Source organism: Maniola hyperantus, chromosome 2, assembly GCF_902806685.2.
Source record: "Maniola hyperantus chromosome 2, iAphHyp1.2, whole genome shotgun sequence".
NCBI lineage: Eukaryota > Metazoa > Arthropoda > Insecta > Lepidoptera > Nymphalidae > Maniola > Maniola hyperantus.
Window position 1 is genome coordinate 11,849,197 of NC_048537.1, and position 17,540 is coordinate 11,866,736.

General features: G+C 37.0%; 2 protein-coding genes across 3 annotated transcripts in view; one reads left to right on the forward strand and one right to left on the reverse strand.

The window, feature by feature from the left end:
* The window catches only part of LOC138404005 (uncharacterized), a 209,098-nt gene that overhangs the window by 100,095 nt on the left and 91,463 nt on the right, over positions 1-17,540 (forward strand). The gene's annotated exons all lie outside the window — the stretch shown is intronic.
* LOC117991630 (odorant receptor 4-like) lies at positions 379-13,816 on the reverse strand. 2 transcript variants are annotated; one of them, XM_069506717.1, is made up of 7 exons: positions 13,765-13,816; positions 12,507-12,641; positions 2,012-2,174; positions 1,828-1,927; positions 1,630-1,731; positions 979-1,134; positions 379-482 (listed from the first exon to the last, which is right to left on the reverse strand). In XM_069506717.1, the coding sequence occupies exons 3-7, from the start codon at positions 2,137-2,139 to the stop codon at positions 420-422; spliced, it is 549 nt and encodes a 182-aa protein (XP_069362818.1). In that variant the 5' UTR covers positions 2,140-2,174; positions 12,507-12,641; positions 13,765-13,816; the 3' UTR covers positions 379-419. The 2 variants fall into 2 exon arrangements, with proteins under 2 accessions (XP_069362818.1, XP_034835116.1); XM_034979225.2 differs by lacking the exons at positions 12,507-12,641; positions 13,765-13,816 and having other exon boundaries at positions 2,012-2,799.

Sequence of the window (17,540 nt, forward strand, 5' to 3'; positions counted from 1 at the left end):
ATGATGCCATACTAGAAACTGTAATAGGTTTGTGACACTACCTCATGAATTCCGAAAGTCACTTATGGGAATGAGTGTTATCTTTTCAACAAAACTCCGCAATAAATTTTTGACTTGCCTTTACACTAGTTTAAAAATCGATTAAAAGTATGTTCCTGAGAGATGATCCGCAGCTTCCATTACTGTAAGTGGAGTATTTTAAACTAAACTTTTGATTGAAAAACTTAACTTATCAGTTTATTGATTCAATAGGTAGAAAATACAAAAAAAGTTATTAATTATTGTACAATTCTTGATTCCATAATTTTCTCAATATTGGTGGTGGCGGCTAATTTTTTTTGGATAGTTTTTCTTAATCACTATATTCTAGTGCCGAAAAGTGCATAGTATATTAAAAAAATTAATGATCTATTAATAATTCAAACTTCCCGAGATTGCATGTTACGAAGAAGCGTTAAGAATGAATACGCAGAATTCATAATCTGGAAATAAAAGTATTTATGTGAAACAATATAACACAGATCCTTCTACAATAATAATATAAATTTACCATTGAAATTCACACTATTGTGGCTTATGCACGTCAAAATATGTATGAACAAACATGAATGTTGTGATTTTTTTATTAGTACGGCATTGAAATAAAAATTTCGATGTAGTACGGGCTGTTAGAGTGATCACGCTCTCATCCAATCCGAATCCTTGAAAATATGGATATAAAAAACTCGGACCAAATTTGGATATTGCTTACGCACTCATCCGAGCTCTGATTCAAATAGAAGCTATTCAGTGGACATCTTAGACATCTACGATATGTCTGATTTGAATCCGAGGCACATCCGAGATATTCTCACGGAATACGGAAGTCGGATCTATTGCGTAAGCTATCATACAAATAGTTATTACCCTAAGTAGTATAGTTAAGACGTGGGCCTCCTATTCGGCGGGTCGGGTCGGTGTTACTCTATTAGTACTTACTGAAGTGAAAGTGGTCATCGATAGCGGAAACGTTTTCCAACCAGTAATAGACAATGGACGATTGGCCCTTTCTACGAAGAGTCTCATACTGCTCTTGAAACGTCGAGATTGCGGCGTCCAGTCGCAAGCGTAGATTGCTTGAGATAAAAGGCAACTCTACAAAAATCTCCCATGTTTAAAATAATGCTATGATAGAATAATGAAATTAATAGGTATATTCTAAAACAAAGCAAGTGAAAATGTAATAAAATTATATTAATGTAGTGTCCAAGTACTTAAACGTCGATTTCTGCCGAAGGTTTAATAACTCACGATTAGCAAAAAGTTAATAAAATTGGGTTTTTTAAAGTCTAAATATTTATTGTCACCTTGTTGAACTATCATAAATGATAACAATTAGAAATAATAGACACTACAATATTATTACCTCATTTTCTTAAAAGTAGATAATTTCGTTCAACAGCTCGTTCAATTTCGGCACTTGCTAGAAATCTTCGGCTTTGGCCAAAACTTCAACCCATTTTAGCCGAAGTCTAAGTTTTAGCCGAACGTGTTTTTGTAGCCAAAGATGGCCGAAGCCAGAGGTACGGTCGGACACTAGTAATATTATGATAAAAATTGTATTTTTTTTCATATAAAATAATACTTTACCTTATCTATTATACGGCTTCCAAACCAACAAGGCATCAATATTTGTACGATCATCATAGACATGTAAGTTGCCAAAAACGTGTAGTACTGCACCGTAGCCGGCTAGAACATAAAGCAAATAACACAATATTAACTTGATTTCAGTTAAGTAGTAACGAATTCTAATACTTACTATTAAAACGATATTTAGTAACTTACTAAAGTAAATCGGAACAAGCATACGCAGATAATACAAGATGCCATACTGAATTGTACAAACAATGTCACACTGAATACTTCTTCGATCAAGCCACAAAATCTAAAACAATAGTAAGTTTATTAGGATAGAAGACCAAACAGCAAAAATTAATTTTCATTGCTGTAATTATGAAAATCTGCTTACTTGCTAACACTTTTGTAGTGTATGATAGCTTTATTTAATTTTGTTATAACAGCTGAATCATCTGATGCAATTGTATTTGAGTTCAGATTTTGTTTGTCTCTTCTTGGGATATCATCTTCCTTAGTCATAGTTATTAACTTCTCTTCAAGTAACTCCAACTGAGCTATCACAAACATCATGAGACCCACGAAAAAGGTGTCGATGTTGACATTATAATGCATGTTGATGTGTATACCTATTGTTTGATATAAATATATTGCAAGAATATGCTTTTCTTTGAAGTTTTCATCTAGGAAAGAATAACTACAAGACAAGCTCGAGTGAAGTTGAACGGAAGCAAACCAATAAGCGATAAGAGGTGATAAAAGATGGTTTAAGCTAGAGTAGTATGAGACCCCGGCTACAATCTTCCAGTACTTTGCGTTAAACTTCTTTGCTTTCATTATAATTTGCAATCCTTTTTTAGTTTCAGGTTGAAAAATTTCGCTGTCGAGCATTTCTAAAAGTTGCGCAATTTTTTTCTTTGCAACCATGTACGTCACTACTTTTGACATCACAGATAGTACTGTGAAGTAAAATATCGTTTCTCCAATAAAGAGGTCAAGTTCCCACGCCAAAAAGTAAAAATCTATTGTGAATAGTCCGACGTATATAAATATAAACAAACCAACGAATATCTTTGAATAGATTTCGTTGAATTTCCAATTAACTTTGGATGGATATATTCCAAGTATTTTCCAAAATAGTAAGTTGTTCTCAAAACAACCGGATTGTTTTATGAATATCATCTTTAAATCCTATATTTCCTATTATTATGAAGAATATTTTAAACTTTTTGTTTTATATCTTTTAGATACGATGTTTATAGTTTCCACTTCTACATGGAACAAACATAAGAATGGTTTTCTATTACCGACCTTTTGAAAGAAATGCATAATTTTTTTCTAATTAAAAGGTACGAATACATTTCAAACGACACGTCGGCTTTGTATTTAGCGATTCAAGTTTATCATCATATGGTGTATTTAAAACTATCCAGCGCACTTCAAAGGAGTAAATTACCAATAAGTTCTTTAAAAAATATGTAGATTTGTAGGTAAAACGATGCAAATGGATGTAGGTTAATTGCAAGAGCTGTACTTTTAAATGAGATGCAATTAGTGAAGGTGACTACGTCCAGCAAATGAGTCTTGGAACTCGCTCTAATTGCCAGGCTCTCTAACGTACTCTCCTTGGATTTTCTATAGAAAAAATCTAAGCAAAACTTATATTTTTACTTTAGTCTAGTTTAAGGATGTACATAACCACAGTTTAACATGAGGACTTAAAACACCTCGTCCATAACATAATATTTTCTGTCCTTTAACTGACTTGCTTAGTTTGTTTAATCGACTATCCTTGGAAGACATTGCTAATGTAGGACATGATAAAATAGACTTCGCTAAATCAAGTACCTATTGTTATAAAGCATTTTATAATTATATAAAGTATGCGACAGGTCGATATGGTAAAAGGGGTGGGGACGCCCCGCACACCCGCATAGCCCCCGTGCTAACCCGGTGCAGGATAGCACCTTGAATACGAAGTTCTTACCGAGTTGCATAATATAGACCCTCTGACCTAAAAACGGTTATAACAGCTGAGTTTCCGAGTATAACACCAGCTCGGAAGAAGATCTTCCTATTGCTACGGCCGAGAACGTACATCGTTTCCGATGCTACTTTAGTGATAAGGCGTCTAACTACCGTTCTAATCCAAAAAAATTGGCTTACTTTACTTTCTGTAATCCATCTGTACATCTGTACAGTTGGCATAAATAATTCATTTTTTACAAGATATCTTTCACATACTATATTCTACGACAGACATAACTAGTCAGAGAATAAACAGGCAATAACAGAATGCTATTATTTATTTTGTAGATGATTTGTTTCTTACCCGCCATACGGCTGCGTCTTCGCAATCAGTCCTCTCGTAACCTCGTGAGCAAATATTTGCCATGGAATTGAGTTCATATAAAATAAGCTTACTATCTATATTTCCTTTCCAAGACAGTTACAAAACTTTAAACAAGAAATGATGGTTCTGTTAGTGTAATCTTTATTTATATAGTAGGTATATGTGCGTTCCATGTTATATAAATAATTTTTGAAAATACCGTTGGATTTTCTTGAATAAAAAGTGGCCTATGTCTGTCTCGGGGATGAAAGCTTACTTTGTACCGTGATGGGCCGTGAAAAGTTAACAGACAGTCAGACAAATAGATAGCTAACTACATTTTCGCATTTATAATATTTGTAAGTATAGATGAGAAACAGAATGACATCAACGTAGAACTCAAATTGCTTGATCTAGAAACTTGAGATGCATTTAAGTTCTCTCTACGAGGTGTCTATACCGATAGATTCACGAACTAAGTATTTGGATTTGGTTACTTTTCATTTGGTGAGTTTCCGACCAAGCGTGTCTAAAATGAAAAACAAATTGAATCTTTCAGTAAAACCTCAATGCCTCAAAAGTTACAGGCCCTTACATTTTAAAACTTATTTCTTAATGGGGGTCTACGTTATATAAAGAAATAACCATAATAAGTAAGTAAAATTTCAAGTTTTTAGACACTTTGGTTTGAGATACACGTTGATATAATAATATGTCAGATAGTCAGTTTTCATTTATATTAATATTTTATTTATACTACTGTAATACTAGAGGATGCCCGCGACTTCGCCGCCTGCATTTAGGTTTTTTTAAATCCCGTGGGAAACCTTTGCTTTTCCGGGATAAAAAGTTACCAAAATTCATACAAATCGGTTAAGCGGATCGGCCTTTAAGAATCCCGTGGGAACTGGACTTTCCGGAATAAAATGTAGCCTGTGTCCGTTCCCGGGATGTAAGTTTACTCTGTAGCTAGCAGACAAACAGACAGACAGACTTTTGCATTTATTATATTAGTATGTATATGAATAGGGATTATGAAGAGGTAAAGTTTGTAAGTATGTAGGATGTAGGGGATTATTTTTGGAACCAACGATCCGATTCTGAAAAGTCTTTTACTGATAGATTTTATACATATAGCTACATTATTCTCAAGTGCTTTAAGTCGCGGGAAAAAGCTAGTGTCCTATATAGATATAGATAGTAATTAAAGGCGACAATGTTAAAATGTTCTTAAACTTTCTTTCCCCCATGTGTAGAGTGCGAGTAGCGAGCTTTTGTTTTGTGTAGCGGTGCGATGAGCCTCACACAAGCCCCACTTGATTTTCTGAGGGCGTACAACAAAGAACACGTCTCAACACAGGTATATTTTCAGGCAGCATCATTAGATCGCGCAACTAGACGATACTTTTATTCAGTAGATAGATGCCTTGGGGCGTTCGTTACAGTCGAAACCTCCTTTCCCAATGGGGTTACACCCATTCCTTTTTCGCTATTGTTAGGCAAAGACTAAAGGAATATAATGGAACGAAGCCCGAGAGTGAAATTCATATAAGGCTATCGAGTTTTAAAATATGTGACACGCAGACAGCGTTCTGTTATAGCACCCGACAACACTTTTAGTAATGCGATGAACAGAGCGCAGCGCGTAATCGTTCGCGAGTCTGCGTGAATCTGTCTCTACTACGCGACAGGTTAAATTGGCAATCGGGGAGGGAACGCCCAGTACACCCGCACGGCTCCCGCGTGCGGGTGTGTGGGGCGTCACTCCGCCTCATACCCCGATTGCTATCTCAACCTGTCGTGGACTATAGATACATGAAGATATTTCGAAGGTTTTCTATACTCAGTGAAAGATTTATAAATTCGAACTAAAAGTCTACTTGTCAACATGTTAATAAATTATTACAATATCTCTAGTCTAGTGCTTTCTCTCCGGCATTGGTATTGCAACATTTATTGCCTATCGCATGGCCGGAGATAAAGACAGTCATAAATCTGTCGGTGACCGATCAATTGACAAAAAACAAATGATAAAGTTTCATTTCCCAAACAAATTTGGGCAAAATTATGAATCGTTTTATGATCGTTATAAAACTTATGTTTCTACAAATAATTCACTTGATGTCGACCGGGCCGACGGAAGAGACCGCTTACTATAATGGGGGGTCTCTTTCCACCCAGAAAATAGGAGCCCTGGCTCCGTCGACGGGCCCCGGTCGACGAGAAGAGACCACCACTATGGTGGGGGGTCTCTCTCATCCCCCACGCTCCCACCATCAAGAGCGAGCGAAGCGAGCTCCGGACTTGGGGCACTCCGACTCAGAACGGTTAGGTTAGAAGAGGATGGCGGGGTCCTTTTTTCGCACCCAGAAAAAAGGAGCCTCATGATATTATTGCTGCGTTGCATAGGGGTTTGCATATGTATGCAAATTGCAAAACAGACTTTTTGTGTGTTTTTTGTTAATTAGTTATTTTATTAAATAATAAATTTATCATCTATTATTTTGTAAAATCGCGAATTTGAAAAACAAATTATTTGGTGAAATAATAAATTTTTAAATGATATTTTAACATTCAGCAAATTTGCAAAGTAAAACATTTGTGAATAGAATATTTGTCAAATGATATGTTTGCGGTATACGACGTTTGTGATTTGATTAGTTTTTCAAATTTTTTTGGTGAACTGATAATTTGTCATACGTTTTTTGTCATTCATTAGTGAACCAAATCTGTCCGCAATCATCTTCAGAATGCTCAGAATATATGCAGTTAATAATAACTTGAACAGTTACAGTAGTACCTCCGACTGTACTATTGACAAATACTTAAAACAATCTTGTACTGTTCATCAAGCCGCGCTTAGCTACAGCGGAAAAATTGTGAGCAGTTCAATATTAAGGTTAAATGGTTATACCTAGTTTCTTTTTGAATTTGGCTTTTCCAGATGTGCTTAATTTATTTTCATGGCTTATTGGCTGTCTGTCTTTTTTCTCCAGTCTGTTGTATGAGACGCGAACAGGTTTGTGAAACAGCGGTAGGTAATTTCCTACAATTTTAAATATTAATATCTGTTTTGCGATCGTGAAAGAAGCGAATGGAAAGTTTAAATTTTTAAACAGTTGATAATGAGCAATTTATTTACAGGACGGAAAATTTTAGTTTGAACGATTGGCCTACATTTTAGCTTTAACTATTCATCATTATTTTGTGTAGCCCTTTTATATTCTTCTTTGTCAATTGATAGACGTTCACTGCTGGACATAACCCTCTTATAGTGATTTGCATGGTGACCGATCAATTGACAAAAAACAAATGACAAAGTTTCATTTCCCAAACAAATTTTGCCAAAATTATGAATCGTTTTATGATCGTTATAAAACTTATGTTTCTACAAATAATTCACTTGATAAAACAAATTACCAGACAAATTTTTATTTCATAAAATATCATTTGACAAACAATTGATTTCTTTAATCGTGTTAATTAGTAAAACAATATATCGCACTTTTTTTTAAGAGAGACCGCTTACTATAATGGGGGGTCTCTTTCCACCCAGAAAAAAGGAGCCCCGCCCCCCGGTCGACGAGAAGAGACCACCACTATGGTGGGGGGTCTCTTTCCTCCCTCCCGCTCCCACCATCAAGAGCGAGCGAAGCGAGCTCGGGACTTGGGGCACTCCGACTCGGAACGGTTAGGTTAGAAGGGAATGGCGGGGTCTGTAAGACCCCGCCATCCCCTTCGTGGGTTATTTCTTTTTTTACCACCCAGAAAAAAGGAGCCCCGCGAAGCGGGGCTCCGTCGACGGGCCCCGGTCGACGAGAAGAGACCACCACTAAGTGGGGGGTCTCTTTCCTCCCTCCCGCTCCCACCATCAAGAGCGAGCGAAGCGAGCTCGGGACTTGGGGCACTCCGACTCGGAACGGTTAGGTTAGAAGGGAATGGCGGGGTCTGTAAGACCCCGCCATCCCCTTCGTGGGTTATTTCTTTTTTTACCACCCAGAAAAAAGGAGCCCCACGAAGCGGGGCTCCGTCGACGGGCCCCGGTCGACGAGAAGAGACCACCACTAAGTGGGGGGTCTCTTTCCTCCCTCCCGCTCCCACCATCAAGAGCGAGCGAAGCGAGCTCGGGACTTGGGGCACTCCGACTCGGAACGGTTAGGTTAGAAGAGGATGGCGGGGTCTGAGACCCCGCCATCTCCTTCGTGGGTTATTTTTTTTTTCACATCCAGAAAAAAGGAGCCCCATGATATTATTGCTGCGTTGCATAGGGGTTTGCATATGTATGCAAAACAGACTTTTTGTGTATTTTTTGTTAATTAGTTATTTTATCAAATAATAAATTTATCATCTATTATTTTGTAAAATCGCGAATTTGAAATAATAAATTTTTAAATGATATTTTAACATTCAGCAAATTTGCAAAGTAAAACATTTGTGAATAAAATATTTGTCAAATGATCTTTTGTAAAATGATATGTTTGCGGTATACGACGTTTGTGATTTGATTAGTTTTTCAAAAGTTTTTGGTGAACTGATAATTTGTCATACGTTTTTTGTCATTCATTAGTGAACCGATTTGCATATGCCACGGTCTTGCACTGTCCAGCGCTTGTACAGCGGTTTCCGGCTTTTTATTATGATCTTTCTTTGGAGTGAATATCATCATCATCATCATCAACCGATAGACGTCCACTGCTGGACATAGGTCTCTTGTAGGGACTTCCACACGCCACGGTCTTGCGCCGCCTGAATCCAGCGGCTCCATGCGACTCGTCTGTCGTCCATCCACCTAGTGGGGAGTTTTCCACCACTGCGTCTTCCAGTGCGAGGTCACCATTCCAGCACCTGGGGACCCCAACGTGTATCGGTTTTACGAACTATGTGCCCTGCCCTTCAGCTGCCCTATTGCTACTTCAGCTTCGCAATCCGTTGAGCTATCTCGGTTACTATAGTTCTCCTACGGATCTCCTCATTTCTCCAAGCATAGCTCTCTCCATCGCCCGCTTGATTTAAGTTCAAAATTAAATCAAGGGTAAAACTTTCCGAGGAAACGGAATCGCTTAAAAAGTGCTTATTTCAATCAGCAGCTGCATCTCTTTGTGCCAAAAAGATCAGACTAAACAAATACTTGTTTCTGAGACACGCGCCTGTAATGGCCACGCTCATTAGCACTATTCAAGAGCCCTCATATAAACAGTTCGCAAACTCGAGAATGTAAGTACACAAACTGTAACAAGAGATCCACCAACTTTCTGAGCGAGATAGTTTTTAATGGTAGTTTTCATTCGCAAAGTTGTTAAAACATCCTTTAAGTAAGATATATTGTTGAAATGTTCTAATGAGCTTCGTAGGATGTCTACTTATGTACTAGAGCTTATAGTTATAACTAACTTGTTCACTGATTCTAAAACGTCTTATAGTTAGATTTCCGAAGCTCACCCTAAGACTTCTATTATTTTAATGAGTATTCATTACGTCGAGCCATTAAATAAATTACTAGCGCCGACTTAGCGCTAGTGATTTTAATCGACGAAAATTCGGAGGCCCTAACGAGGTTTGGTAGACGTGAGACTGCAGGTGTCGCCGGCTATTAGTTGAGTTGAATAACGACTGTTTATTCCGCGTATGGAATAATTAAATTAAGACGTGATTTATAAACGACTAGTGATGCCCATGATTTAATCCACGTGTAGGTATATTGATTTTTTAAAATCCCGAGGAAACTGTTTGATTTTACGGGATAAAAGATAGCCTATCTAAATCTGCAGGATGCAAGCTATCTCTGTATTATATAGATGATGTTCGCAAATTTGTCCAAATGGATTTAGATTTTTAAAAATCCAGTCGGAACTCTTTGATTTTCCATGAATAAACTGTAGCCTATGTCCGCACCCGGGATGTAAGCTAACTATGCACTAAGAACAAAACTAGCAGAGATTTATAACATTATAGTTTGGATTTTTGGTAGTGTTCCTAGCACACTAGTATACGCCAATAGTGTTTAGATTGAACCACCGAGCTTTTGAATTCCAGTCCTCCGTTTTTCCAGTCCCATCCTTTAACCGTTGAACTATTGATGTTCTATACTTTAATATCTGCGTTAATTAAATACATAACATATTATTGAAACAAGCGTATAAAAAGGTATTTAGATTAAGTAAAATTAATTAAAATCGAGTTCATTTAGTGATATCGTAACCGCGTATATTTATTTACGTTTATCGTTCAACATTTACAAAAACATGGGAAACATTTAGGTATCTTTAAAATAATAATAAATTCTACGAGAGAAGCCGTCTGGAAAAATTCTAAGACGAATAAAGCGGCGAGTTCTTTAAACCGAAGCTACTTAAGCAAGGAAATTATTTCTACAGTTATGACGACGAGGCAAGAAATTAATATTTCAATCAAGTAGGTATAACGAAACCGTGCCCCGGGAAGCTGGAAACGACCAGTGCAGCGAGACCCCCCTGTTGGAAAACTGTTCACTCAAGGCTAATAAGAACAGGGGGGTCAAGGTAGACTAGAAAATATTATCATTTTGTATAATCCTTCTGGATTGCAGAGTAGATTAAAACAATGGACGTGTTTGCAATTTCGAAAGCGATGCAACCCTTAGGGTGCGTTTTCATTGCAGGGGTGGAGTTGAGAAATGGAACCGCTTATATTCTATCGTCTTGACTGCGGTATCTTGATTCATTCAGTGACTACCGACTGGCTGGCTGGTTTTTAATGAACTTTTTTACTACCAAGAAAAATGGCGACATAATAATATAAAACATATATAGGATATTAAGGTACCTATTGTGAAACAATAAATTTTTGGCAACGACACGATTGTCTTTTTTAAAGAGGTTAAATTTGTAAGTTTGGATAAAGGAGGTAGATAATCAGTCACCGATCCCCAACAACTACCTACTCATCCGATCTCAAAAATTATTTCACAGATAGATAGGTATTGTCATTATGCGCTAGTGCTATATACAAACGCAAATTAAAGAAACAAATCCGAACGTGTTGGTAGTTGTTTGTTTGGATGGTACTTTTAACGCCTCAAAAATTTTCAAACGGCTTTAATAAAGGCACAGATTATTATACTTAGCTAGTATTCCGGAGACGGGCATAGCCCGATACATTTCTTCTTCTTCTTCTTCCTTACCTTATCCCACGCTACGTGGGGTCGGCACAACATGTCTTCTACATAGCCCGATACATTTAAAACGAAGATTAAAAAATTCGAAAGCAATGTGGACAAAGTCAGAAGCAGAAGCTAGTGTTTCTTTACTAGCCAATTAGTTTTCCAAATAATAAATCACGTAATTATAGTTGTTTTTCATTTAATATTTTAAGAGCACACTTTTTAAACAAACGTAATTATAATTTATACTATTATGCAATTAAATAGCCCGGAATTAACTTTAATTATTCTATAAATTTCAACAGCAACCCCTTACATTATTAGCATTCACGACGCACTATACCCTAAATAAAAGGGTCAAAAATCATTGAGTTAAAAATAGCACGAGGAGCAAAAATCATGTCCATCTAATAATTTTGCTCAAATTTTATCAAAATTTAACTAAGCGGTGTTGGGGTAAAAAGTTAACAAACAGACAAAACTACTTTTGCATTAATTATATAAATAGCGGTATTATTAACAAAAGAGAAAAATCGGGTCTAGCGCCTATAAATCACGATAGGAATTTTTGAAAAGAACAACCACCAAATTTCTTGCTTGTTCTTCTCAGTAGGAAAGACATTCCGAACCAGTGGTAGATGCATATATGACGATTCAAAAGCACTTGTAAAAGTTTAATTGTATAAAAATATTTTCATTTATTTATTTATGACAAAGCATGACTGGTTCTCTAATTTACCAGTCATATTAAGATTATTTTGCGGCAACAACCTAGTCTCTAGTAATGTTGCATCTCCCTGGTCCAAATATTTCAGGTCAACTTAACTCGTACGAAAATTGCAAGTCTAATTTCTTCATGTTAAGAGCCCATTTCGCTTGCTTTGTAAGGTCTTTTAATTAATTTAGTATGAGGAAATCTCCATTTCGTGACAGTGTTACAGCATTTGCTTTGCCATTACTTTTGTTCATATTTCAAGGAAACGATTAAGTGTTTTGAGGAAATTGTTTTTAAGCTCACTTTATAATTCATTCGTTAGCGCCTTTCTTTTGTTATTTATTACATCTGCAGTGGCTCAGTTGAATTACTTTTACGTTATCAGTACCTACCTAATCAAAATTGGCCAAGTGCAAGTTGGACTCGCACATAAAGAGTTCCGTACCATCATACAAGAAACAACACTTTTTAATTTTCATGGCCGTCAATTAGAATTTTTTTATTTGTTATAACAGCACTAGAAACACACATTATGAAAAAATTTCAACTCTTTACGGTTTACGAGGTACAGACGGACGGACAACAGAGGCTTAGTAATGTCCCGTTGGCACCCTTCGGGTAGGTACGGAACCCTAAAAATAATGGAAAAATCTTTATACCTACTGTTGTGTGCCCAGCCTGCTACAACCGCAGTTGTTTTATACCTCCAATAATTTAATGGCACTGTCTCTTTAAAAACATTATTCCTCTCGTCAAAATATCAGAGGGAGATAATATCGAGTGTGTCGGTCTAGTCTGATGAATCACCCCCTAGGGCGCCGCTTGAACGTCGCAGTTTGCTGAAAAAGATAGTAGGTAACCCTCAAAAGTAACACAAAGATTAATATTATGTGCGGGGAAAAAGTGGGAGTTATTTGTTATTGATCTTATTCGACAACTTCTGTGGTGTAAATAATTTCTTAATGGGCTCTGGTTTCGTCTGGTGAGAAGGTCATGCCGTAGCTATAGTCCGCGACAGGTCGAGATGGCAATTGGGGTATGAGGCGAGGGGACGCCCCGCACACCTGCACATCATCCGTGCTTTCCCGCACTGGGGTTGCGCGGGAGCTGTGCGGATGTCTCCACCCCAATTACCATCTCGACCTGTTGCGTACTATAATTATTTTTGTGTTTGAATTAATGTCTTAGTTTTTGTCAAGAGAAGAATATACAGGCGGACAACGTTAGCAGTCAGTGAACGACAACGCATAGAAATATTTCGTATGCTCCATTATAGCGTAACAAAATCTCTACCATGGCGGGCGGCACGGTACATATCTACGATACCACACACGTATTCAGTACTAGCTGATGCCCGCGACTTCGTCCGCGTGGATTTACGTTTTTCAAAATCCCGCGAGAACTCTTTTATTTTCCGGGATAAAAAGTAGCCTATGTGTTAATCCAGGGTATAATCTATCTCCATTCCAAATTTTAGCCAAATCCATCCAGTAGTTTTTGCGTAAAGGAATAACAAACATACACACACACACACACATACACACACACACACACACACACAAACTTTCGCCTTTATAATATTATAGTCGGGATGATTGCAAGTTGTAGTTCCATCACTTAGATTCGGATAATGACGGCAGTTACCAGTGTCGCATGACACACAGTACGAACCAATTATGAGCCTATTGCAATTTACGGTAATTTAATTAGCTGAAGTTTCGTTTTTTGTGGCCCCTATTTGCGAATGACAAATTAATTGTTAGAAATACGATTTCTATGCTGTATCGTTCACTGCTAGCAGCTAGATAAAGCAAAGTTCGGTGTCAAAAGTTGGTTCGCACTAATGAATTACTCCCGAGGGCATCGGTTCAACGTTGCAATTGCCTGAAAAAGATACTTGCCAACTTAACATTTAACTTAAATGTGCGTATTAAAACTTTGTATCATAATATAGTAGCTGACCTGCTCTGGTTTCAGTTAAGTTCTCCATACTCGTCCATATTTTATGACAATACTATATTTGCACCACTTATCTCCAGTATCTGTATTTGCTTGGTTTCCTGAAAGAGATCACAAGATAGCGTTACTAACTACATAAAAGATTATGGGGAAATATTGCCGAGGTTGTTTGCTCCATAAGCTAAAATGATGGCCCCTTAAAAGTAAGTTACTCCTGATCCACTGTATCGAAGAGATTCGGAATTGTTGGTCCGGCCTGACGGATCACTCCCCAGGGAGTAACTTCAGCGTCGCATCTGAAAAAATACTGATGCTCAAACGTAACAGAAAGATAAATCTTCACATGAAATGAAAGATACATTTTTATTGGAAGTATTTATAGATTTTAAACAAAGATCAATAATGTATCGTGCTGTATTAAAATGTTGAAATAACAGCGAATCGAATTATACTTAAAAATATAAAGATTATCGCTTACCCATACTATAAAGTGTGTTTGCCTAAGTGTGTAAGATAAGTATCTGGATAATTCTCATACTAAACTGTGTAGTGTGTACACTGTCAGACACAAGTCGCGGGCGTAACCTCGAGTGCTCGGACATCCGCGGACGTCTGAGTTAATATCTTGCAAAACGACTAAGTGTACACCTATCAGCCGAGGTTGTCAGCCGCGGCTTATGGACGCGTCCTATAGTTTGTTTCTCACTTTAGGATGTTAATCAAAATATGTACGTTTTATAAAATAATCAAGACTCCCACAGCCACTTTTAAAACAAAATCGGTTCGATAATACTTTTCATATCGGAAAAATAGGGAGGAAAGAAACCAAAAAGTATTTGCTCTAATGAAGCGCGATTGTTTCGAACACCACACCTGATGTCGCAGCGAATTTTTAGGGTTCCGTATCCGATGGTTGATAACGGGATCCTATTATTAAGGCTCCGCTGTCCGTCCGTCCGTTTATTTCAGTTTATTTCAGTGGGCTGTATTTCGTGAACCGTAATAAGTAAAAGATTGAAATTTTCACAGAATGTGTATTTTTATTGCCACTATAACAAAAAAACAACATTTAATTAAAACTAAAATAAATTAAATTAAATCTAAAACCTCGTCGAGACCACCGCAGCGAGGCATTGTACCCAAAAAAAAAAAAAAAACAATAACAATTTCATAATGGCCGCTATGAAAATTTAGACAAATTAAAAAGTATTTTTTCTTATACAATGAACGGTACGGAACCCTTCGTGTGCGAGTCCGAGTCGCACTTGACCGGGTTTTCTTAACGCTCGCATTTCTAACAAAAGAGCGAGACTGAAAAACGTGAATTGAAAATGTTGTGTATTGAAACAACCTTTCCGCACAGTTACATTTGTTTTGTATGGAGATCGAACGGCAGTAATTTTCAGGTTCGTTTTAATCTTAGTAAGTGTAGACTGTTAGAGCTCGTTCATATATTTTGTAAAAACGATGGCTAAGAAGCGTCAATGGTAAATATTACGGAAATACGGTTTACGACTTCGTAATATATATATTCAATAAAAGGAGTTACCATAAAATAAAGAAATAATTCTTGCTTATTTCTGCTCCAAACCTCAGATTGTATGCAATTAATAAAGGAGAAGGACTATTGATATAAATTAGGTATATCAACGTACAATAATTCAAACCCTGGTGCGAAGAAATAGGTTTCCAAGATTTTTGTCATAACCTCAAAAGAAATATTTTGCGTAATTCCAAACGGGTTTTGCGGACAAAGTCATTGACATCAGCTGGAATTACAGAATACGGATGCACTGTAAGTAAGTTATCTATTTTTAAAAACGCTACGACATTATAATCTAAAAGTTATGTAAAATGTTTTATTATTTTTATTATTATATTATTTTGCAAAGAAAAAAAGGGGAATGACAAATGGGAGAATTATGTAATATTTGTTTTAGTGGCTGGAAATGCGGTTAGCAATTGGACGTTGCCCATCGGAGCGTCGTTTTTTCTTTTTCCCCTATAATAAATTGTACATAAAGGCACGCGAGCGAGTCACGCATAACATCTCATGGATTTATATCCCACACTTCTGTCGAAATTTAGATTTAGTGGCCCGCAAGCCCATAACTCTTGGCAGTCCTTCGAGTTTTTCATTGGAAATGAAAGAACGAGATTGGTTGAGATTATGAAATGTCATAATCTATGCAATGAATCTTGGATATTCTTTCGATTTTCTCTCGATTTTTTTTATGTGAAATTAGTCTTTATATTTTACTAGCTGATGCCCGTTGACTTCGTCTTTATTTTTGGATTGAAAGCTCTTTCTTAGTGAGGGTCTATGTCATAGAGGGAACCTACATGTAAGGTTTCTAGAGACAGTGGTTTGACCTTGTATCGTTGATACATTGGTATGTCAGTCAGTCATACAAATGTACCTACGTTTCTCCGCATAGAAGAAGCTTATTCCCACGACTTGGTCGGTCTGGTTGGTGGATTTAAGTTTCTTGATATATTCAAAACTCCAAATCTTTCGTAAGTGTCCCCCTAGGATACTTAAGGAATCTTATATTCTCTAAATTTAAAATCTCTACGTCCACCGGTTTGGCTGTCTATCATTCAGTCAGTCACGGATATCGGTTCAAGATTAAGCTCGTCTTTTATTCCCAACATCCATGCTGTCCATCTGAAGATCTATAAGGTTAAGATGTTGTAATTTTTACATTCCTTTTATTAGCTATTTAAATTATAAATCCAAAGTTGTACATGAAAACGTTGAGTTAAATATTTTAAAGTTGGTGCATTTACTTTTTATACCCTTAACTCGGTAAGTCCATAAAGTAAAAATTTCAGCCAAAATTGCACCATTAGAGCACATAACCAGACTGACGCCGGGCTTAATAAAACCGAGCCAGGGGTCAGAGCATATTTATTCCCTACTCGACTACTCGCATATGAGTTTTACGTCATTATTTCCGCAAATTTTTCAAAGCAAAACGATTTTTTCCGGCGGCAGGAACTGCTCCCACGAGTTTTAATAGCACTCGTTAACCTTTGCTATGGGAAAGGCAATTATTTCGTACATACCCACCTATCATTTTAAATGATTCAATCAAAATGAAATATGTAAAATGACCACAGGGTGCGTAATTTATCAAACCATTGAAACCTTTATTTTTCTACTTGACAAATAGTAACGGTAAATAAAAAAGATAAACTGCTCGAAAATACGACGAAACGCTTCGAGAAAAGGTACGTAGTGCCCCGTCCTTTAGTTTGGCTCGTCTTGGCGGGGGCATTGCCGTGCCCCCTGATACGGTATGCTAATAGATAAAGCGTTATTTTCTAGAACGTATAATAATAGAAGTTTATTCAGTGTATATGCAAATAATTAATCTATATTCTGTTAGGATCTTAAGTAAAATAGCTTCAAAATTTTATTATATTTTATTTTTCACCATGGCAACTTTACTTTTAAATAGATTATCAGTTATCATTCTGTGTTTATTGACGCTGGTTGTTGTAAAATGGCGGGAACCGGCCAGATTGTTGACTGTCACGTTGGCAACTCTGTTTTTAAATGTCAGCATTCTGTGACTGGTTGACGCTAGTTGGCGCAAAACGGTGGGGACCAATCGGATTGTTATTGTCACGTTGTCCAACTTAATTTTCAAATACACTATCTGTTGTCACTCGTTGATTGGGTAACGCCAGTTGGCGCGGAGTGGTGACCAATCAGATTGGGTTTCCCCTACCTTGAGGGTTCGAAACTTAGCCAGAGGTTTGGGGAGTTTGCA

Excerpts from the sequence above, each read along its gene's own strand:
- LOC117991630 (XM_034979225.2), bottom strand. The coding sequence starts at position 2,799 with ATGATATTCATAAAACAATCCGGTTGTTTTGAGAACAACTTACTATTT. Across the intron at positions 1,928-2,011 it reads CACTACAAAAGTGTTAGCAA|ATTTTGTGGCTTGATCGAAG; the intron begins GTAAGCAGATTT and ends CTATTGTTTTAG. Across the intron at positions 483-978 it reads CGATGACCACTTTCACTTCA|ATTATGAATTCTGCGTATTC; the intron begins GTAAGTACTAAT and ends TTTTATTTCCAG.